The sequence below is a fragment of the Hyperolius riggenbachi genome, chromosome 9 (genome assembly GCF_040937935.1).
Source record: "Hyperolius riggenbachi isolate aHypRig1 chromosome 9, aHypRig1.pri, whole genome shotgun sequence".
Lineage (NCBI taxonomy): Eukaryota > Metazoa > Chordata > Amphibia > Anura > Hyperoliidae > Hyperolius > Hyperolius riggenbachi.
The window spans coordinates 15,119,688-15,144,881 of record NC_090654.1 but is presented as its reverse complement, the minus strand read 5'-3'; the positions used below and the strand labels follow the sequence as shown (position 1 = coordinate 15,144,881).

The 25,194-nt window shown below is 46.5% G+C and overlaps 1 protein-coding gene across 1 annotated transcript in view; it reads right to left on the bottom strand.

Annotated features, from left to right (window-relative positions):
* Positions 1-2,692: 2,692 nt before the first annotated feature.
* Positions 2,693-25,194, bottom strand: part of IPPK (inositol-pentakisphosphate 2-kinase) — a 103,605-nt gene continuing 81,103 nt past the window's right edge. Inside the window, exons 9-13 of the mRNA XM_068251393.1 lie at positions 24,399-24,681; positions 19,720-19,870; positions 8,567-8,669; positions 7,018-7,097; positions 2,693-3,205 (exon numbers count right to left, since the gene is read on the bottom strand). Of these exons, the coding sequence (XP_068107494.1) occupies positions 2,980-3,205; positions 7,018-7,097; positions 8,567-8,669; positions 19,720-19,870; positions 24,399-24,681 (843 nt within the window). The 3' untranslated portion in view covers positions 2,693-2,979. The remainder of the gene's footprint in view (positions 3,206-7,017; positions 7,098-8,566; positions 8,670-19,719; positions 19,871-24,398; positions 24,682-25,194) is intronic.

Here is a 25,194-nt window from a genome sequence, read left to right as displayed (position 1 = left end):
CGAAGTGGCCGGCCAGAACTAGAAGTGGCCAAACTTCGGGTTCTGGCTGTAACATATACATGATTTAGTCAGTGTTTGCTCATTGTAAAATCTTTCCTCTCCCAGATTCACATTCTGACATGTATTACATGGTGACATTGTTACTGTGGGCAGGTTATGTAGCTGTTTCTAGCTGATCTGGCTGTTACAGACAGCTGTAAACAGCTATTTCCTGTCTGTGAACATTGTTACATTGTGGCAGTTTGCCCAGAGTACCGCGGTACTCAGAGCTACTTGTGGGAGGGGTTTCAGCACAAAATCAGTCATACAGCGCCCCCTGATGGTCTGTTTGTGAAAATCATTATATTTCTCATGTAAAAGGGGGTATCAGCTACTGATTGGGATAAAGTTCAATTCTAGGTTGGAGTTTCTCTTTAAGCACCAAGGACAATGACACAGATAAGCCAATGTGGGAAAAACAGAGGGCCCACCCCCAGCAGGAACTGAATAAGCGCAAAGAAAGTAATAAAGGAACGTACTGAGCGCACTCTGCACAGTGCTGCCTATGTACTGGTTATATTTACTGAACAGATATTCAAGTTTTCAAACAAAAATTAGCACCTAGTTTATTGGTGGCCATGCTCTCTGGTAAATACTAGACTGACCCCAGAAAAATAAATTGCACATGATGTGCAGGCATCTCACCAGCCGTGAAATTACCCTGCATCGCGCAGGTAAGTCGTGTACCAACCCAGATGATCGAACAGCCACCAATCACTGCCAAACCGATAAAGACAGAATTCTGGACTTCCCGTGACACCACGTGAGGTCAATGAAGCATGGTCTGATCACTCCGGTAACATGGTCAGCACCAAAACACAATGAAAGGCGGGGCGTTTGCAAAAAAGGTACTTATACCGGCACTAGCTGCATTATGTACAAAAAACAACAAAACGAAAACAAATAAATAGCATTGTGTTGTTAATTTGGATCAAAAAGTTACCAGCGCTAGCTTTGTCCCAATGGATGCAGAACCAAGCTACATGACCACAGCTCCTTCCTGTGTCCGACTGGTTGGAAAAGAAGACAGTTTTCCCAATTAAGTTTTGTTCAATATTCTGATTAAAGTTAATCAAATACGGAACCCATTTTTAACATATTATAATTAGAAGTTTGACTTGTTATAAAAAAAAAAATCCCTCAAATGTATTCAAGAAGTCGACCAGCGTATTGTCGAGCTGAAGTTTAGCGCCTTCTTTTCAGATTTTGGTTTTTGTTCCAAAAGTCCCACAGAAAGGAGCTCACCCACCAATAGAGAAGACATTCTCCTACAACAAGAAGTCGGATGTCAGTCAAGGCACCAAATTAACCAACTGGATCAGTCTCCTTCCTGGAAACCGGTGTGGTGGGGAAGTGTATTCTAGAGTAGGACCGCTCACCAAATACAGGGACAGGTTCCACTGCACTTGTACGATGAAGCACAAATGGTCAATGAGAGGCCAATAAGTCAGACGTACATGCAAAAATAATGTCTCAGGTTGTCATGCATGTTGGGGTTGGCATCTCACCGACAATCTCTGCCATGAAGCAGTGTTACGGGTGGCACTGTGTAGTCAGCTGGACACTTTGAAGGCATTAAGTTCCCATTTAGGAATACCTATGGTTGCTCACATATAGAATACAATCAAATAAACAGATGACAACGTCTAAGCCATAGACAGCTTCCAAACACTTCCATAGGACAGAGACAACAGGACGCAACAAAACAAGCCACAGATATAACTTCTGCGACATCATACGAGTTTTCCTCCCCATAGGACCATCTACTGGAAGGCCAAAACAACCTCCAGGAGTCTATGGTACGGAAAATGTAAAAACAAAAACAAAGAGTGGCTTCTTCAACCTTCAAAGATATGAAATAGTTTTTTTGCATTGCACAACTTACAAAACCCACAATCTGTGGAAAGATATGTAGAATATGTCACTACCTTATAATACAAGTCCTTACCCTGATACAGCATGGACCTTTGCATAAGGCTCAGTGAAAAGGTTGCCTGGACCTCTGGAGGCACCAGATAAAAGCAGCAGAATGAATGCAAAGGGCCAGGTCTAGCCTAAACAACGGCAGTTTTTCTTTCTTCATTAAAGGGACTCCGAGCAGTGCAGAAACTATGGAAAGATGCATATCATTTTAAAGCTCTCTTTCTCCTCTTTCCGATGATATATAAACCGCTGCCCTACGCCTTTTAGTTTTTGCTATTTTCGCGATTGAAATTGCCGCGACCGCGATTTCAATCGCGAAAATAAAGAAAACTAAAAGGCGTAGGGCAACGATTTAGGTGTCGCCAGAAAGAGGAGAAAGAGAGCTTTAAAATGATATCCATCTTTCCATAGTTACATTGTATTACACAGGCCGACTTTTTCTGCTGAATGGAGCTGCTGACACTGGGGAAAGTGTCGTCCTGTGTAATACAAGTAACTATGGAAAGATGGATATCATTTTAAAGATCTCTTTCTCCTCTTTCTGGCGACACCTAAATCGTCGCTCTACGCCTTTTAGTTTTCTTTATTTTCGCAATTGAAATCGCGGCCGCGGCAATTTCAATCGCGAAAATAGCGAAAACTAAAAGGCGTAGGGTGGCGGTTTATAGATCATTGGAAAGAGGAGAAAGAGAGCTTTAAAATGATATGCATCTTTCTATAGTTTCTGCACTGCTCGGAGTCCCTTTAATAAAGAATTTCTTTTCAGGCTTCAAATATCTCGTAGTTCATCTTCTTAAATCAAAACAGGCAAATGCAGTCTTTATGGAAGCGGAAAAACAAGCCCTCGACCTTCCAATAAGACTAATATCTCCACAAGTTCAAAAATGTCAAAAATATTAAGTGTGGCATCTGAAGACTCAAAAATAGCTTTGGAGATTTTGCTTGCATGCCCCATCAGCAAGGCCAAGTGATGGGAGGAGCGGGCACATTCACAGCTCGGGGAAGGTCCTTCATGGACTATACTTGGTGCAGCAGGAGAGTGCAGTCCTCGTTCTCTGGGAGTATGAAAGACGTGCTTGGCTCCTCTCGGGTCTGGCTGCTTTTCAGGTAATTGCTAACGATTTTACTGTCCCTCTTGTACTGGTGAGGTATGTTCTCGTAAGGCTTCAGATCCAGGTCCAGAATGGATACCGAATACATGAAGCTCGATCTCGAGGCCTTGATCACGGGTCTAGACTCAAAGCTGAAAAAAGATTGAGATTGTGAGGAACTTTACAAACCATCAACAAGGTCACCTACAGTATGTATTTCCAGACCTACACCACTGAGGCTACCTACACACTTTATATTCTCAGGCAAGACGACCATGAAAGATTGTTTCGGCCAAGGAGAATGAAAATTGTTACCCACAAGCCGGAACACCAGAGCTTCTCATATGTAATAAAAAGTCTTGGTTAGGCTTGTTTAGCCAAAAAGCTTTGCTGCTAATTGTTAAAAGGAACCTAAACTGAGAGGGATATGGATGTTTCCTTTTAAACAATACCAGTTGCCTGGCAGCCCCGCTGATCTCTTTGCTGCAGTAGTGGCTGAATCACACACCAAACAAGCATGCAGCTAATCCAGTCTGACTTCAGTCAGAGCACCTGATCTGCATGCTTGTTCAGGGGCTGTGGCTAACAGTATTAGAGGCAGAGGATCAGCAGGAGAGTCAGGGAACTGGTATTATTTTAAAAGCAAAATACGTCCTTCTCAGTTTAGGTTTCTTTTAAAGTGCACCTGAAGTGTCAGGGATATGGAGGTGGCCATATTTGTTTTCCTTTAAAGAGAATCTGTTTATTAAAAAAAAAACCTCTGGGGGATACTTACCTGGGGAGGGGGAAGCCTTGTTAGGATCCAGAGGCTTCCCCATCCCCAGGTAAGTATCCCCCAGAGGTTTTTTTTTTTTAGTTACAGAGTCTCTTTACACAATACCGGTTGCCTGGCTGTCCTGCTGTGTCAGACACATCTGCTTGGCATGCTTGTTCAGGGGCTATAACAAAGTATTGGATGCAAAAGATCAGCAGGACTGCCAGGCAATCTGCATTGTATAAAATGAAAGTCAGCCTCCATATTCCTCTCCCTTCGGATGTGCTTTATTACTAGCCAAAAAGTTAGCAGATAAAAATAATTATTACACCCTCTAGGCCTAAACAAAGTTCCCTACTTTTTTCTAATCACTAGAGTCATTTCAGTATAGACTCAATATCAAGCAGTCATTGCCCGAGTGTAAACTGCCCTCACCCGAGACAATGCCAGACGCCGCGCAGGAAATCAGGCTGAACACTTGGGAGCAGAGCTATGGGTTTTACAAGCTTTAAGGCCTTGCTGCAGGGCCGCACAACTCAGCACACAAGTGATCCCCCCCCCCCCCTCCCTTTTCTCCAGCGCAACAGAGCTCTCTGTTGGTGGGGTCTGATCGCTCCCCCAGTGTTTATTATTTCATAAATATTTATTTTTTTAATACATTTGCTGATTTTGTTTTTTGTAACTCCCTCCCCCCAGTCAGCCAATGACAGTGATCGGTTGTCATAGGCTTCAGCCTATGAGAGCTGATGGCTCTCCTGTGTCCCAGGGGGACAGCCGTGTCACATGGCTGTCCCCAGTACAGCGCTGCTGTAGATCACAGCGCTGTACCATTTTTATAGACAGTGTGAGAGGCGATTGCCACTGGGAGACAAGAGAGGCGCGTGCGCGATCTCCTGCTAGCCCCATAGAAAGCCATTCATGCCAATCGGAGTGGAGCGGTCCTGGGGCTACCGCCGCCTTCACACCAATTCCCGTGGAGCGGTCGGCAACAGGTGAAAGGACAGCTATCATGAGAAATTGTATAATTTAAAATACCAATGTATACAAAAGATGATTCCTCCCAGAGTAAAATGCACTACAAATTACTTTTTCCTATGTTGCTGTCACTCACAGTAGGCAGTGAAAATCTGACAGGTTTGGGACTAGTCCATGTCCTCATGGAGGACTTCCAGGTATTTATTTACAAAAGCACTTTCTTGATGGTAGTTGCGCAGTCCAACTGCCAAAATCGTGTGCGAGCGAGTAGGGAGTCTGATCAGCATCATTGTATGGATTTTTGTATAGATTCTTTCCAGGGTATGTGTTTGTAAAGAATAAAGTGTTTACTATGAATCCCCCATGAGGAGATGGACTATTCCAAGATCTGTCAAATTTCTGCTACCTACTGTAAGTGACAACATCATAAGAAAATAGTAATGTATAGTGCAGTTTACTCTGGGAGAAATGTACATTTTATATGTATGTATTTTAAATGTATCTACATTATCTAAATTATTTACACATCGAATATTGAGATTATATTGACATTAAAGTGTACCAGAGCTGTTCTAAAGAAAACATTTTATACATACCTGGGGCTTCCTCCAGCCCCATCCGCTCCGATCAATCCCACGCCGCCATCCTCCGCTGCCCGCAACTTTGGGAACCGGGTCCCTGCGCTTCTGTCAGTCGGGGCCAGTCTGACGTAAGAGAAGTGCGCTGGAGAGATACGTAGAGAACGCACTTCTGCGCAGACTGGCCCCGCCTGGCTGAAGTGACAGGACCCAGTATCGGAGCGGAGGACGGAGGTGTGGGATTGATCGGAGCGGATGGGGCTGGAGGAAGCCCCAGGTATGTAGAAAACGTTTTCTTTAGAACAGCTCTGGTTGCCTTTAACCTCCTTGGCGGTAACCCCGTGTGTGACACGGGGGAGGGTGCCGCTCAGGCCCTGCTGGGCCGATTTACATAATTATTTTTTTTGCTGGACGCAGCTAGCACTTTGCTAGCTGCGCCAGCACCCCGATCGCCGCTATCCGGTGCGGCGCGCCGCCCCCCCCCCCCCCCCCTCCCCAGACCCCGAGCGCTGCCTGACCAATCAGTGCCAGGCAGCGCCGAGGGGTGGATCGGGTCTCCCAATGACGTCCCGACGTCATCCCGCCCCGTCGCCATGGCGACGGGGGAAGCCCTCCAGGAAATCCCGTTCTTTGAACGGGATTTCCTGATCGGTGATCGCCGAAGGTGATCGAAGCGGGCGGGGGGGTGCCGCTGAGCAGCGGCTATCATGTAGCGAGCCCTCGGCTCGCTACATGATTAAAAACAAAAAAAAAAATTTAAAAATGCTGCGCTTCCCCCCTGGCGGTATTTTTCATACCGCCAAGGGGGTTAAAGAAACATTTTTCCTTGAACTACCCTGAGACGGTTGCCGTTGTAACACGTTTAAACTCCTCACATTATCATACAGAGCTCCACATTAGTTGTCACCTCCTTACATTTCCTCAATCTTCAGATACCATCCCACCCGGAGCTTTTGCTCCTCCCAGGAGACCCTCTTGTCTTCTAGTTTAGTGACCTACTCTCACATCCAGGACTTCTCACGGGCAGTCCCTCTCCTTTGGAACCGTCTCCCCCACCCTGTCCCTCATGCTCAGAGCCTGGAAACTTTCAAATGTGTTCTCAATACTCACCTGTACAGACAAGCCTATAATTTGCTATAGGGTCACTGCCTCATCTACTAACCCCTGTGTCTCCTCCCCTAATGTCTCCACCACACTACCCTCCTAGATTGTAAGCTCCCAAGGGCAGGGACCTCCTCCTAGTGTTTTTTATTCTGCTGTCATTTATCATATGATCATACACCAGTATTGGTCATGTCTCAATCCACACATCAGCTATGTATTTGTATTGCTGGATGCCCTGATTGTACAGAGTTCTGAATGTATCCATACTCCCCGCTATTTGTTTTGTAACTTGTACAGCGCTATGGAAGATGTGGGCGCTATATAAAATACAAAAAATAACACTGAACACAGGTGATTGCTCCAGCCCACTGTAATCTGCTCTGCCGGCAGTATCGGGAATAAACGCATGGTGCATCCTCAGGAGGGCAGCAGAGATCACTACACAAGCTACCCTAACAGTGCCTGACATAAATCCGCAAGGCCTCTTACTGCCACCAGGTTCACCAATGACACCGCGCACCCGCACTCTGAATGTTTGTGACCCGGTTCTTACCATTCTTCCTGCGTGGTGGGGGACAGAGCGATCATTATAGAGCAGTCCTTAGCTGTCATGGCTACTCTGTACTGCTGAATCTGAAACGAGGAAAAACAGAGACCGATGTAAGGAACAATCATCAAGAAGGGTAAGTCCTCTGTCTAATTAAATGTCAGCCTTGGATGCACAGCCTTGTGGGTAATGACATCACATGCAGCTCTTTCCTGATTTGCATAATAGATATTAAAGGCCCGATATCTCAGCACTCGTAGCTCCTACACACTCCATGTTTTGAGAGTAGGGAGGGAACCACCAGAATTACCTTGGAGCCCCACCGGTTCACAAGATAGCTTCGATATACCATATCTCAGGAACCAGCGGGACTGGGGGGCTGCAATTTAGCACAGAGGTAGTCCGAGGGGGTCACCTCCCAACCCTCAAAATTGGAGTGTGTAGGAGGCATGACAGCCTAGAATTGTGGGCCTAAATATCAGGAGAATAATAAAATACTATAGAAAATGTGTCGAGCCCCTGCCTAGGGAAGAGTAGAGAAACAGCAGACAATAACAGCGTGAAAACCTGTCTGTTTAACCATTTGAGGACCGTAGGCTTACAACCCCCCCCACCCCCCCCCCCCCCCCCCCCCCCTAGTGACCAGGCTATTTTTTAAAGTTTAGGGCACTGCAGCTTCAAGGCCTTGCTGCAGGGCTGTACAACTCAGCACACAAGTGACCCCTCCCTTTTCTGCCCACCAACAGAGATTTCTGTTTTACCCGAAATTGCTGCAATCTCGAACACACGTAACGGCTGTATTTTATATGCATTCAAAAAGTAAACGAGCTGAAAATCAGGTCTGTCAATTATGGGAGGTGAATGAGAGGCTTATGATCTAGCGTTGATGCGAACTGTGTGCATCAACTTTAAATTATCACAATCTTATCTGTAACTGCGATTTATACAGCTGATCTGCAGATTTACAGGATACCCGAACTGACATGTGACATGATGAGATAGACGTGTATGTACAGTGCCGAGCACACAAATAACTAGGCTGTGTTCCTTTTTTTCCTTTCTCTGCCTGAAAGAGTTAAATATCAGGTATGTAAGTGGCTGACTCAGTCCTGACAGGAAGTGACTACACTGATAAGAAATACCCCTTTTTACCTCTTTCTTGCTCTCAGAAGCCATTTCCTGCTAGGAAAGTGTTTTATAATTGGAATTTCTTATCAGTGAGGGTCATACTTTAGTCACTTCCTGACTGAGTCAGCCACTTACATACCTGATATTTAACTCTTTCAGGCAGAGAAATCAAAAAAGGTACACAGCATAGGTATTTGTGTGCTAGGCACTGTACATACACACGTCTATCTCATCATGTCACATGTCAGTTCGGGTATCCTTTAAGTAATTCCCTTTTAATGAGACAAGAACTTTGGTTATCCTGGGACATTTCTCCACTCTCACATCCGTTATCTTTGGATTTGTCTAGAATCTGGATAAATCGGTCGCTGCAGAACAGACCGGCTGGTCTCACAAGAATGAATTCGCTGGCAGAATTTATACTCACCTTAGTCACAGCGTACTCTATGCTGCCGTTATCTTCCAAGGAGGAATCCTTCAACTTCTCGAAGAACGTTTCGTCATACGGCCCATCGAGGAGCAGTGTGCTTCTGCAAAGAGATTCATATTACTTAGATTATTATCTATCCATGTTACAGGCAGAGCATTATCTATCCATGTTACAGGCAGAGCATTATCTATCCATGTTACAGGCAGATCATTATCTATCCATGTTACAGGCAGATCATTATCTACCCATGTTACAGGCAGATCATTATCTACCCATGTTACAGGCAGATCATTATCTATCCATGTTACAGGCAGAGCATTATCTATCCATGTTACAGGCAGATCATTATCTATCCATGTTACAGGCAGATCATTATCTATCCATGTTACAGGCAGAGCATTATCTATCCATGTTACAGGCAGAGCATTATCTACCCATGTTACAGGCAGAGCATTATCTACCCATGTTACAGGCAGAGCATTATCTATCCATGTTGCAGGCAGAGCATTATCTATCCAGGTTACAGGCATATCATTATCTATCCAGGTTACAGGCAGATCATTATCTATCCAGGTTACAGGCCGAGCATTATCTATCCATGTTACAGGCAGATCATTATCTATCCAGGTTACAGGCCGAGCATTATCTATCCATGTTACTTGCAGATCATTATCTGTCCATGTTACAGGCAGAGCATTATCTATCCATGTTACAGGCAGAGCATTATCTATCCATGTTACAGGCAGAGCATTATCTATCCATGTTACAGGCAGAGCATTATCTATCCATGTTACAGGCAGAGCATTATCTATCCATGTTACAGGCAGAGCATTATCTATCCATGTTACAGGCAGAGCATTATCTATCCATGTTACAGGCAGAGCATTATCTATCCATGTTACAGGCAGAGCATTATCTATCCATATGACACACAGATCACCATCTCTGAAAGGGCATGGAATGCTTGCTTGCTGAGTGCTGTAGGTAGAATAGGGACCCTTTTTGGAGAGGAAACCTCAGTGCTGGTGAAAGGGTCTAGTACAGAACGCTGTTGCATGAAGTCCATTTTGGAAGCTAATAGCCTCAATTTGAGCAGCCGAATACAATTTGCATTCTGGATGCTTTTATTGCTACTAGAGTTCCAGCTTGCCTCTTGTGTGTTTTGGGAGCAGAGGGGTTAAAGTAAACCTAAGACAAATAAAACAAAATGATTTATACTTGCCTGAGGCTTCCTCCAGCCCCCTGTAGTCCATGGGCTGCCTCAATGTGCGTCCGCTCCCCTTCCTTCTCCTGCTGTCAGCCCCGGTAAAGTCCCTGGACAGAGCCAGTCGGGGTGTACTGCGATTGTGCGGCAGCATTCTGTCCCAGTGCAGTTAGTTTAGGCTTGTAACTGTGCAGGTGCCAAAAGGCTCTCGTCCACGGGAGCAGGACTACGGAAATGTGCAGCCAGGACCATGTATGCGCAGTAGTCCCCGACCGGCTCAGTTATGGATATTACTGGATGTGACTGCAGGAGAATGGAGGGGAGCGGGTCTCACAACTACAAACACACACACTGTACACACAGTACAGTACACAGTACACAGTACACACACACACACACACACACACACACACTCTCTGTACAAAAAACACACTCTGTACATACACACACATACACACACACACACTGTACACACACACACTGTACACACACACACACGTACACACACACACGTACACACACACACGTACACACACACGTACACACACACACACACACTGTACACACACACACTGTACACACACACACTGTACACACACGTACACACACACACACACACACACACACACACACACACACACACGTACACACACACACACACACGTACACACACACACACACACACACGTACACACACACACGTACACACACACACACACACGTACACACACACACACGTACACACACACACACACACACACTGTACACACACACACGTACACACACACACTGTACACACACACACGTACACACACACACACGTACACACACACACGTACACACACACACGTACACACACACACACGTACACACACACACACACTGTACACACACACACTGTACACACACACACTGTACACACACGTACACACACGTACACACACACACACACACACACACACGTACACACACACACACGTACACACACACACACACGTACACACACACACACACGTACACACACACACACACGTACACACACACACACGTACACACACACACGTACACACACACACACGTACACACACACACGTACACACACACACGTACACACACACACGTACACACACACACGTACACACACACACGTACACACACACACACGTACACACACGTACACACACGTACACACACGTACACACACACACGTACACACACACACGTACACACACACACTGTACACACACACACTGTACACACACACACGTACACACACACACACACGTACACACACACACACGTACACACACACACACGTACACACACACACGTACACACACACACACACACACACACGTACATACACACACACACGTACACGTACACACACACACGTACACGTACACACACACACACACACGTACACACACACACGTACACACACACGTACACACACACACACGTACACACACACACACACGTACACACACACACACACACGCACACTGTACACACACTGTATACACACACACACACACACACACACACTTCTGTAACAGAGATGCTGAGAAGTGTAGTCTTCTAACGTTCTCCTGACTGACCCGCCCTCATTACACATAATCCAGACGACACTCATTCCCTGGCAGATCAGCGGAAAGCGTGCCATTTAGCCATCCGTAAAGGGAAATAGCTTTTCATCATGGATAGAGTGGCTAACAGGCTTAAAGAGAACCCGAGGTGGGCAGATGGAACACAAAGCCATATTCTCATCCTCATGACATGCCTCTGTGTCCTCCAACTGCCGCTCTCTGCCCCCCCCCCCACCACCACCGCGCTACAGCCTCCCTGTTCAAAACGCCAACCAGGGGCATTCCTGCAGGGTTGGGCAGTTCTCTCTCCCTGGCCACGCCTCCTGCCACTCCCCTGCCTCCCTACATGCTGGATGAGAGGACACACAGTCTCTCCTTGCATAGGTGACCAATAGGTCACGAAAGTGAAAGTGGGCTATTGCAGCCCACAGGAGCGGCGGTTTTTAAGGCTACGTGATCCGCTCAGCCCCCGGATCAGATAGCCTACTGTTTTGTTTTGTTTTGAGCCCACCTCAGGCTCTCTTTAAAGGAAACATCAGGCAATATAGAGAACATGAGATCTACTTACCCAGGTTTCCTCCAGCCCCCACGCAGCAGCTCCGGGGTCGCCTCTGTTCCACCTTGCCAGTCAGCATCTTCTGCTCCTGTGCGAGCGCAGCTCAGGACCGCGCTTATGTGGGCTGGAGTGTTCTGCACAATACACTCGGAACCACATCAGCGCAAGCGGCACCCACTCAGGCGCAGAACATGCTGACTGGCGAGGTCGGCGTCTCCAATGGAGGGGATCCCGGGACCCCGGAGCTGCCAGAGGCAGGAGGAAGCCTCGGGGTAGTAGATCTCATTTTCTCTATTTCCTGATATTTCCTTTAAGACCTGACAATTTGTGCCCCTAAATCCTGGCTGGACAAAATCTCAGGCCACACATCAAAAATAGACGCCCTGGTCTGTTCGGAAAATGGTTTTCAGGATAAACTAGGAAGCAACACTGGCTCCCAGGAAAGACAAAATAACATCACACTGCCACCTAGTGTACCACTGAGGAAATGCAGGCAGGACTGTCCTACAAAAAGTGCAGTGAGAATTTCCCTGCCCCATTTCCAGTTCTCTCTTTTTCTAAGGTCTTAAATCACACTTGACTACATGATGCTTTCAGTTACACTACAAAATACATGGAGAAATCATAGGAAATAAAACAAGGTGATCTTCAATGTAATCTCCTTTATTTACAATAATATGTGTGTCACGGACGGTTGCGGGGCCGCAGGCGCGTCCTGTAACCGCCCGTGAAGAAAAAGCGATCGCACTCGATTCCCTGCATCGATTGCGCTTCAAATCGATACAATCTGGGTTGAGTGTGTAGGGGGAGCTGAAGTCCTTTTCTTAGCAGAGAGAGCACCATCCTAAAGGCTGGATGGCTCTTTTGATATGCTAATGAGCCTGGGCCCAGAGAGTCCCTGGCTTCAAGCTGTGCGGATGGCCCATCCATCAGGTATAAGGTGACACCTAGCTGATCTCATGTAGATGTTAATTAACCAAGGGGTGATCAGGATGCCTAGGTGCAGCCAGGCAGGCTACAAATCTCCGGGAGGTCTTGACACCTTGCTCACTGGTAAAGATCAAAGGGAAGTCAGCTGTTAGCAGCTAGAACACATCCTGAATAAACCTGAGTCTCATAGCATAATCCATAACTTCCCAGATCTGTCATATTTCTGGGGCTCCTGAGATGGCAGCTTCGCCAAACGTGGGGGAAGTGTAGCATGAGCCCCGGTGCTGGTTCTGAGGAAGTTTCAGAACATTCTGAGGTAAGGACTGCCAGTTAGGCAGTTTGAAAATGCCCTGATGATACCACAGGGGTCCCACCCCTCATGTCTGGTATCAGGGCGCTGGGTAAATCGAGACAGACCTGAAAATGTTAATAAATCTGCCCTGACCTGTACGGTTCTGTGAGATAGAGCCCATATATGGGTAGATATGATTTCTAGCCCCCAGGACAAGGGGAGGGCTCATCTCATCTTCTAAGGGGGTGTATGGCTCCCCGCCCTCACTCCCTCCTACTGAAGCAGGGGCATAAGAATGGCAGAGGACCCAAACTCAGTGTCCTCCACACTGAAACATCTTGAACTCATCAGATGCCAGCTTGAGGATATGCTGGCATCCACCTGGTCTGAACTCTGAACTCAAATTGAAACCCAGAACTCTGTTTTCCCACAAAAAGGACATCTTTCCAGGAACTAAGTATTTTTCTCCCTTCTTTTATTTTTTATACTGGCTATTACTGTCTTAATAATTGTGATTTTAATAATTGTCTGTATATATTAATTATTTATATTGCGTGAATAAACGACTTTCTCCAAGTCATTCACTGTCCGCTACCCTGCTTATCAGCACACGCAGAACTGATCCCGGGTCTCTGAAGATACGCTACTGTTTGTTTGTTGTTGGCTAGACAGAATACCGTGTGTTTAACCGTTTTATTCGCAGGACTAGTCAGTCAGTTAGTGGGCTCCACGGTCCCATGGTAACCGCGGTGGTGGCAGTTTACTCTGAACCAGTAGGTGACGTTGTAATTACCCGTGTCTCACAGGCTCCCTTCTGAGTTGTCTGCGGCTAATTCTTAACGGTTCCTGCGCATTGACTGCGACCAGAGTTCGCACGATCTGTGCGCTGGCACCGTTTAGAAGGCTAAGTGCGGTCAGCCACTAGGGCTCCTGTGACAATGTGCAAAAAGCACCACCAGAAATAAAAACAACAAATGGGAGAACAGAGACTCCATGCAGATAGTGGGCTTGGATAGGAACTGCACCTGGGACTCTAGTGCTGCAAGACAACCGCCCCACCCATTATGCGGCCATGCAGCTGTTTCTGAAGCCTGCAAGATGTCGGATGAGGGGTTTAAAGCGGACCTGAACTCAGGACTTCCTCTCTGCTCTAAAAGATACGCAACAGCATAATAAACTTTACAGAAAAACATTTCCTTGTTACAGATGACAATTCCTGCAATAAATCTTGCTTTTCTGCTTTCATGGAAGCAGGCATAGGGTTAACACCCAGTGTATAAAAATTAGCTGTTCTGCTGAGGCAGCCCGCTGAGCAATCAAATTACAACTTGTGATTAGTCACAGATGAGGGGAAATTAGACAGGCTAAACTCTCTAAATACATACAGGGCGCATTTCTCTGTGTTTTCCTACTGTCCTGTGCAAGAGTTCAGGTCCACTTTAAAGGAACTCTGAAACAGGTGGAGAAAAAGTATACTTGCCTCAGCAGTGTCTGGCATTTACCATATAGGTTTCTTCTGACTACCGGCACAACAATGGACGAGTGCATCTGGAGCAAAACAAAGCACTCGTGCTCAGAGGAAAAACTGGACCCGAGTGGCTTCATCCTGCTGGGCCTTTGCGGACCTCACATCTTGTACAGACTGGATCGTAGAAGTGAAGGGGAAAATGTTTGATACTCTCGACCAAAGGTAGCAGACTCAAGGCCCGCGGGCCAAATGCCGTTGCCGTTTTATGTGGCCCTCGAGACCTTCGAATGTGCATCATTCTATGCAGCTGGTAAAACAGACAACACCCCCAACCCCCTACATAGCAGAGTAGCACAGTGGAGCAGTGTAATATTTACCTGCCCCAACGCTGCATCATGTTTCTTCTGTTCTTCCTGGCAGTCACACGCTCTATGCTTTCATACCACCTCCTGATCACGTGACTTGCCTCAGGAGCCAGAGGTATGCTGCATAGAGCGAGTGACTATCAGGAAGATCAGAGGAGAGCGGAAACAGCACTGGGGCAGGTAAGTATGAAACTGCTCCACTGCGCTACTCTGCAGAAGGGGGGAGGAGCTGGCTCCACTGTGCTACTCTGCAGAAGGGGGGAGGAGCTGGCTCCACTGTGCTACTCTGCAGAAGGGGAGGAGCTGGCTCCACTGTGCTACTCTGCAGAAGGGGAGGAGCTGGCTCCACTGTGCTACTCTGCAGAAGGGGGGGGGGAAGAGCGCCCCCCCTCACTATAGTAACGCCACTTAGTTTAAGACTGTTCAATACATTTTGAACCCGGATTTTAAAAAAATGCCTGCGACTTAGACTACGGTAAGTTTTAGATTTTGGCTGCTCACATATTTAAGTTTGACACCCCTGATCTACACTGTAGAGGGAAGACTCCAGATGATCCTCATTGAGCCACTTCTCGCCCAGAGATGGAGGAAGCACAAACGCTAGCACCAAATTCAATATGTTTTAAAGGTCCCAGGACAGGAATGTAAGGGCGTAAGAACAGAGGAGACCTCTGCACTATCTGCAGACTTTCCTCTGCTTTTTTCTCCTTGCTTCGGGTACACTTTTACTCTTTATCACTCTTATTACCATTTATCATAGTTATTAGTTTGTGTTTATATAGAGTCAGCATCTTCCATAGCGCTGCACAATACGGAATACAAACCACAATTATAGCACAAAGGGTTACAGCAATTATCAGCTGAATAGCAATGCTGTGGGAAGATCAGGAGTGGATTCTGTGTGAGGTTCTGAGAAGAGGTGCGGAGGTCCCCCTCCTGAGTATAGACCGCTGTGCCAGGCTCAGAGCTCTGCCTGTATCCCGCAGCTTCAGCACAAGGGAAGCCACGCCCGCTCTCCTCCACAAACACCGCTGTATCTCTTCCAGATTCCCACGGGTGTGGCAGCTACAAGGCAGCTGATGATGGAGCTTTGTTTTCAGAAGCTTTCCCGATGATCCCTCTGATGTTATGACAACATTCAAAGGCTGAGTGTGGAGGATGCGGGACGACGCCCTCTCCCGAGGATACAAGAACTACGCGCTCCTCTGCCAGTTACACCAGGAAAACTACCAACAACACTGCCAGTTACACCAGGACAACTACACGTTCCTCTGCCAGTTACACCAGGAAAACTACCAACAACACTGCCAGTTACACCAGGACAACTACACGTTCCTCTGCCAGTTACACCAGGAAAACTACCAACAACACTGCCAGTTACACCAGGACAACTACACGCTCCTCTGCCAGTTACACTGGGGCACCTTGTACTGTTTACAAAGTAGGGCAGAAAGTCGGCACTATGGATTCGCTCCTGAGGATGGTTCGGAATTTAAAGAAGAACAGTAGCGAGAGGTATATGGAGGTTGCCATATTTATTTCCTTTTAAATAATACCAATTGCCTGGCAGTCCTGCTGGTCTATTTGGCTGCAGTAGTGTCTGAATCCCACCAGAAACAAGCATGCAGCTAATCTTGTCAGATCTGATAATGTCAGATGCCTGATCTGCTGCATGCTTGTTCAGGGACTATGGCTAAAAGTATTAGAGGCAAAGGATAAGCAGGACAGCCAGGAAACTGGTATTGTATAAATATGGCAGCCTCCATCTCCCTCTAGTTGTCCTTAAACAGCATGTGGATACTATGGCACTGTGCACTGATTGCTCAGAGACCACAGGCAACAATTCACATCTGGTGTGTGGAGGATAGTAAAGTCTCAGCACTGCAGTGTTCTCTTACAAAAAAGAACGTCCTTTTATTTCAACATCATCAGTAAAAGCAACATAAAGAAGGGTGGCGGGGTAGTGCCTTAAGATGGGTCAACTCCACTTAACACAATAAGGGTGAAGAGGCACTCAAAATGATACAATTTACAACAAAGTTTAAAAAAAAAAAAAAAAAAAAAAAAACACCAGCAAAATAGGATAAAGTAGGTTTTTATTAGCACAGGCAACGCGTTTCGTGGGTGCGAGCCCGCTTCCTCAGGTAAAGTAAAGTGCAAACATTTGTATAGCCAAAAGCTTGCAGCGCCTCTTGAGAGGCCTGTACTAAACAGGCTTTTCTGTATCCCTTTAGCTGTACAGATCTCCATACCGATATACACAGAAGTGGACCTGTAGTGGCTGCATGCATATAATTTTACTTCACAAAACTGACACAGGATTGGCACACGCAGAGAGAAGAATCACAGCTTACTGTGGCAAAGCCGTGGTTTTCCAGTAGCAATGTATGGCTGTGAGAGTTGCACCATAAGGAAGGCTAAATGCAGAGGAACAGACACCTTTGAATTGTGGTGCTGGAGAAGACTTCTATGAGTCCCTCAGACTGCAAGAAGATCCAATCAGTCCACTCTTAAAGCTAATGTGGACCTAGAAAAAAAAATACTTACCTAAGGAGAGGGAAGCCTCTGGGTCCTACAGAGCCTTTCCGTTCCTCTCATGGTCCCCTCCTTTCAGCGCTGGCTCACCGTTTAAATCCACCCCCCAGCCAACGGAGGCTTTGGAAGTCATCGGAAGCCAGAGTGCTCCCAAAGACAGGCGGCTGCGTACTGCACACGCGTGAGAGAGGGAAGGAGCAATGCTGAAGCTGAAATATTTTGGACACAATGAGAAGGCGGGACTTATTGGCGAAGACCCTGATGCTGAGAAAGATGGAGGGCAAAAGGAGGAGTGGACAGCAGAGAGTGAGATGTTAGTATCATGTAAGCAACAAACATGAGCTTGGACAACGTCCCAGGGTCAGAAGAGGAAAGAGAAGTCTGGCGTGCTCCGTGGGGTCACAGAGTCTGACACGACTGAATACCGACTGAACAACAAAATTCTCTATATGGTTATCAAAGGTGACAACAAAACGTAAACATTCTTTGCTCTACATTGCCTCCTTGGGAGAATTTGAACTATTGCCGCAGTCAGCGAAGCATCAATAATGAATAATTGGCAGAAGCCAGTTACATTTCCGTGAAAATATGCAGATATTTCTAGAGGGAATCGGGTTCCCCTCCTCCGCACATATCTACGCTTCCATTAATGTGACGTTAGCTTGACAAGTGACATTCCAGCTATGTGATCTGCTTCACTTATAATGAGTAAAAATGACACTTAATGTCTTATTAGGATTCTGGTATAAAAGCAATAAACTCACTCACACTGAGTCATCCTCCAATAAACCGCAGTCACCAGAGCTCCTATACAGCCATTCTTCCTGCGTACAATCCAGGATTGTTCACCTTAAAGTGGATCCGAGATGTAAAAAACTAACTATAACAAGTGACTTGTCTATATATCTTATCTAAAGTTTAGATAGTTTACACAGCATATCTAGCTGCAAACAGCTTTAACAGTTTATGAATATTTCTTTCTGTGATACAATGAGGGCAGCCATGTTCTGTTGGTCACATTACACACAGGCAAGCTGATCTGTATTTCCTGCCCTCAGCCTGTGAAAACTCCACTCTCTCCTCCTCCCTCTGCCTCTGAAATATCTGGCTAGTAACACCTCCTCCTGCCCAGACTGAGCTCCCATAAGCCTCTGCAACATGGGTCTCAGAGTGTCTAGGCGCTGGAGGAGCTGTGGGCGAGGCTTGTTTAGTTTATAGGGAATTAGAGTATTAAAACAAAAAAAAAGTATTGTGTTTGAGGAATGCCCTATAAACTATATGTAAGGAACACAATTATGCAATGAGTAAACGTTTATTTCGGATCCACTTTCAAGGATACCAGAGCCAAACAATATATTGAAAATGGGAGGAGCAGGCATGTATTAGGTGCAGTCCTCATGCCCACCGCTCCCCCCCCCCCCCCCTTCCTTTATCCTCTACCGAAGCTCAGTCCAGGTCGCAAAGGCACAATGACGTCACTGAGACGGCAATGATTACATTTGCTGAGGACCAGAGATAAGCAAGCCCATAGTGCTCTCTGCAGTGAAACAAAAGAGTTTATACACACAGGGAATGCTTGAGAATGCTGTCAAATGTTCTTTTGTGTAACTAAGAGTAGTTACTGAAAGTTTATGAGAGTATAATCCCAAAACTTTAAGAGAACATTGTAGCAACCTAAAGACATGGTTTATACTACATGTCCAAATCCAGATTTGTCCAAAAGTAAATCATTTATCCCCATTTCACCATATAGAACACAGGACTTAACTTACAAACAAGTTCAACTTACAAACATTGTCCAGGAATGGAACCTGTTTGTATGTACAGGATACCGCCTGTACATATTTTGATGCAAGACCCATTTCTGCTTAGACATAACAAGGACACTGCTCTACTGTGAAGCAACAGGACAGCGGTCAGGAAACAACAGCAGAGTTTGGAGGTTTGGTTGGAAGGCGCCTGCAGAGACTCCCTGAGGACTGCAGGTCATTCAGCTATCCTCAGTATGGTGACAGGTGCTGGTGTCTCAAGCTGTTTGTACACCAATTACAATGAGTTATGAGGTATCAAACAGGGAGAATCTTTCGTGTTCTGAGGTCCGCTGCTTTTAAGTAACTGTTTATCAGTAAAAATAAACTTACAAATATGTGAAACCTGCAGAAATGCCTTTATGTGATAGGAGGAAGTACAGAATGGCTGCCGGTCACTCACCTCTCCTCCGGGCATTCCTCCAGGTATTTCTCCACTCTCTTGTAAAGCGGGTAGAGTCCTTCTATATCAAGCATGTCCAGCATCTGAGCCTGGAGGGTCTTGTATAAGATGCAGCCTTTCGGTAATCCTGCAGACTCTGCCTTGTGGTTACCTGACAAAAAACGAAGTACGATAACATATCTTTCCAGCTCAGATCTCCAGTGCGCCTCTACAAAGCTCCTGTACAGACATGTGCATTGAAACAAAGAATCGAGATCGGCACTCCACTGGCGATAATAAACTTGCGTACAGATTAACCCCTAATCTGTATGACATCACCTTGGTCTGCTGACCAGAGGGGTGTGTCCTGGATTGAAGGGTGTGGTGCACTTAAGTGGTTGGAGTATATTAGAAGACTGTGCGTCAGGGTTGTATGTACACTTGAGGAAGGGGGTGACCCCGAAACATGTCGTGTTTGCAACTTGTTCAATAAACACAAGTTTATTATCGCCAGTGGAGTGCCGACCTCGATTCTTTGTTTCTGTGAACATACGGGTGGAGTGGTGAACCATTGAGTGTCTGAGCACCGGCGGACCAGGTGTGTGAAGCCTGGGAGGTTGAGGACCCTGGCAATCTGATTTTTTGCACAGACATGTGCATTGTATGTGCATGTAAAGAGGAACTCCAGTGAAAAGAATGTAATAAAAAAAAGAGCTTCATTTTTACAATAATTATGTATAAATGATTTAGTCAGTGTTTGCCCATTGTAAAAGCTTTCCTCTCCCTGATTTACATTCTGACATTTATCACACGGTGACATTTATACTGCTGGCAGGGGATGTCTGTGGAAGGAGATGCTGCTTGCTTTTTTGGCAGTTGGAAACAGCTGTAAACAGCCATTTCCCACAATGCAATGTGGTTCACAGACAGGAAACTGTCAGGACCATGGTCATGACATCACACTGTGGGAGGGGTTTCCCCACAATATCAGCCACACAGACCCCCCCGATGATCTGTTTTGAAAAGGAAAAGATTTCTCATGGGAAAGGGGGTATCAGCTACTGATTGGGATGAAGTTAAATTCTTGGTCACGGTTTCTCTTTAAAGGACAACTGTAGTGAGTGAGATATGAAGGCTGCCATATTTATTTCCTTTTAAACAATACCAGTTGCCTGGCAGCCCTACTGGTCTATTTGGCTGCAGTTGTGTTTGAATCAGACCAGAAACAATCATGTGGCTAATCTGGTCAGATCTGACAATGTCAGAAACACCTGATCTGTGGGAAGTGTGGGAAGAGGGAGAGGTAGGGGGTGGGTGGTAAGGGGGGTGGAGGGTGTGTGTGGGGGGTGGAGGTAGAAGGAGAGGGGGAGAGATGACTTGGATGTTTTCTATTCTGACATGATAGATATCGATAGGCGCTTCCCATGGTGTATGTGACCAGACTACCGACTGATTTACAACTTGAAAAAGAATATTGTGCAAAAGTCCATTTATTTCAGCAATTCAACTTAAAAAGTAATTTATTTAAAACTAATATATGAAATAAGAACCCTTTGCAGGTGTTTTGGATGAATTCGCTGATTAGAGTCTGACACTCTGAGCTGAGAATATTGAACATATCACAATATTCTAATGGTCTGAGATTCTGATTTTGGGGTTCTTATAAGCTGTGAGCCATAATCCTCAATATTATAACAAATGAAGGCTTATAATATCTTGCTTTGCATGTAATCAAACAAACACCGAACATTTATATCGCACTTTTCTCCTGGCGGACTCAAAGCGCCAGAGCTGCAGCCACAAGGACGCGCTCTATAGGCAGTATCAGTGTTAAGGAGACTTGCCCAAGGTCTCCTACTGAATAGGTGCTGGCTTACTGAACAGGCAGAGCCGAGATTCGAACCCAGGTCGCCTGTGTCAGAGGCAGATTCCTTTAACCATTACACTATCCAGCCATGTAATGAGTCTACTTCATAAATTAGTTTCACCTTTTAAGTTGAATCGTTGAAATAAATTAAATTTTGCACAATATTCTGATTTTCCGAGTTTCACCTGTATACAAACACGCAGGCTCTGGTGTCAGAAGGGCGATTTGGCTGCTGTGATGGGCTGGTGCCAGCCAGGTGCGGAGACAAAAGACAAACGCTTGCCAAAAACCACGACGCTTACATTACAGCCAAAACACGAGGAAGAATGGGAGGGAGCGCAATCCGCAGTACAGCGAGTCTCACCCTGCAGCAGTGAAAGACTCAATTATATACTTTACACCGGGCATTCCCAACCCCTGCTAAAAAAGCCAGATTCTCTGCCAGTTCCTCTCCCAACAGACCCCTCACACCTCCATGTGATATGGGAATGTCCCCAGTCAATGAATTTTGGAAACAAGTAGTAGATATCCTGCATGACCAAATGGGATGTTCCATCACCAAATCCCCCCCAACTATGTCTATCAGACGTATTTCTGATGAAAGGGAGCCCCGAGCAGATAGAACTTTCATATTGGAGTCTTTACTTCTTGCTAAGTAAAATAGAATTTTGCCTTCTTAGAACAGAAGGTATTTGCGATTATTCAGGTTGGAGTGATCATATGATGTCTCCCACAATCCATCACTGCTGAATATGCAAGTCATCCTTTGTTGTCCCTGTAAGCTAGCCACGCCTCCAGAACCGCTGGAATGCAATGATGTGTCAGCTTGTTAATATTACAGAGCCACAATAATCCAACATGCATACAGACTGTTTTGGATTGGTTGATCCTCATCAGTGCATGGCATGGATTAATGTTGCTCTATGGGGTAGGACTTGAAACAACATACCTGGGTAATCTGTTACTCTGGGTGTTTCAAGTCCTACCCCATAGAGCCACATTAATCCAAGACATGCTCTGATGAAGACCAACCAATCCGAAATAGTCTGTATGCATGTTGGATTATTGTAGCTCTGTAATATTAATAAGCTGACACATCACTGCATTCCAGCGGTTCTGGAGGTGTGGTTAGCTATCAGGGACAACAAAGGGATGATTTGAATATTCAGCAGTGATGCATTGTGGGACACCTCAAAACTCACTCCGACCTGAATATCTGCAAATACCTTCTGTCTTAAAGTGTAGCCGAGCTGAAGCTCAGCATCAAAATGAGATACTTACCGAGCCTCAGGATCCTATTGAGGCTTCCCTCACTACTCCGTTGTCCCTTGTCATTGAGCGCAGCTCCTCTCCAGATCGGGAAATGCTCCTCCTCTGTTTCGAGTGCGGCCGTGCAGTGGCCACGCAAGCCCGCCCATGCGCAGTACCACGGAGCTGCTTGTACACAAGTGGCTCTGGTTTACTGTGCATGCGGTCTTGTGCGGCTACTGCGTGGCCTCGCTGCAGGAAGCGGCGCCACGTGGTCCCAATATGATTAGCGACAATGCATTGTGGGGGCCACACTCAGCGCCAGGGGGGCATCAGAATATAGGGAAGCCTCAATAGGATCCCGAGGCTTCCCTCTCTTTAGGCAAGTATCTAATGCTGTATCCGAGCTTGGGTACACTTTAAGAAGGCAAAATTCTGTTTTGCATAGCATTTTAGTAAGGAGGCTTTTTGATCCCTTTCAGCCCCCTTACACACTCTTAGGGGTTCTAGTTCACCATGAGCTTACTGAGCAATCTGGAACTACTCTCACCAGCGTCTTCCCTTCCCACTGGCTGCTTCCTCTCTCGTCACACCCGTGTCCCCAGGCACCTGGGTGACGTAACACTAGAGGCCTCTGGTGGTCATGTAAGGTAAGTGACACGCTAACCCTAGTGTCTGTCCTCACGTCACACAGGCACCTGGGACTCAGGAGTGAAGTAACAGCAGGCGGCAGGGAGAGCAGCAACCAGGGCCGCAAAGATAAAGCAGTCAGCGGGGGAGAGCAGAGACCAGGGCAACAAAGAAAAAAACAGCCAGCGGGGGAGAGCAAAGACCGAGGCCGCAAAGAAAAAAACAGCCGGCGGGGGAGAGCAGAGACCGGGACCTCGAAGAAAATAGCATCCAGCGGGGGAGAGCAGAGACCGGAACCTCGAAGAAAATAGCAGCCAGCGGGGGAGAGCAGAGACCGGGACCTCGAAGAAAATAGCAGCCAGCGGGGGAGAGCAGAGACCGGAACCTCGAAGAAAATAGCAGCCAGCGGGGGAGAGCAGAGACCGGGACCTCAAAGAAAATAGCAGCCAGCGGGGGAGAGCAGAGACCGGAACCTCGAAGAAAATAGCAGCCAGCGGGGGAGAGCAGAGACCGGGACCTCGAAGAAAATAGCAGCCAGCGGGAGAGAGCAGAGACCGGAACCTCGAAGAAAATAGCAGCCAGCGGGGGAGAGCAGAGACCGGGACCTCAAAGAAAATAGCAGCCAGCGGGGGAGAGCAGAGACCGGGACCTCAAAGAAAATAGCAGCCAGCGGGGGAGAGCAGAGACCGGGACCTCGAAGAAAATAGCAGCCAGCGGGAGAGAGCAGAGACCGGGACCTCAAAGAAAATAGCAGCCAGCGGGGGAGAGCAGAGACCGGAACCTCGAAGAAAATAGCAGCCAGCGGGAGAGAGCAGAGACCGGGACCGCGCAGCAGACAGGTGTGCTGAAATATATTGAAAGCCTGTGCGTGGAGGGATTTGAGCAGATAATGATCTGTTGGCCGTATTGACCAGTGTATGGCCAGTTTTAGTAGGCGTGGTCAGTCAGCACGTACCATTTCGGAGGTAGTCTGCACAGAAGCGGCTGGCCTCGCAGTAGTTCCTTCCTTGCGATAACGGAATAGACTTCATGTTCCCCGCCCTGCCGGTGTCCACGCTGGTGCTCAGCAACGTGCTGGTGAGAACGTGGATCAGTTCTTTCAGGACGCTCTTTGTGCACTGGGGCCCGCCCACCAGTCCGTTGGACGGAAAGAAGAACGGCTTGAGGTGGTGGGCGAGCTCGTTGAGGTCCGTGAGATACTCCTGGTCGTCCCGACAGCCGTAAATCAATTCACCGTTCTGAAAGGGAAAACTCACTCTGTAAACCGGTTACATTATTTTAGGCTACATTTATATTGTCAATTTTGAGGTCGGTAATCCCTGGAGTTATGCTACGCTCTAAAAACGGACACTGTGTAAACCTGTTAACGGCCACAAATGAGTTATCTCACTTTAAGATAATGCACTGCTTTGTCTTCAGCCAGCAGAACAGTGCTGTAAATCCTGGGCTTGCTTTGATCTCTCTCTCCATGCAGAAAACTGAGAAATTGAAAGCAGAAGGCCTCTTATTGTCACACACTGCCCCCTAGTGACAAGTGGCCAAAATACACATTACAGCAGTAGTAGTAGTAGGAAATCTAACAAAGAAGAAATTAAAAAATGTGCTAAAACAACATTGGCCTGGAGAACTTGCAAGCTTCTAAATAAATTGGCTGCTAAAAGGTTTAAAATGGTTTTGGGGTTGGTGGAAAAAAAATCACAGCTTAAATTTAGTTGCGTCAACCATTTTTTATAGTTATGAGGTGGTTGGCG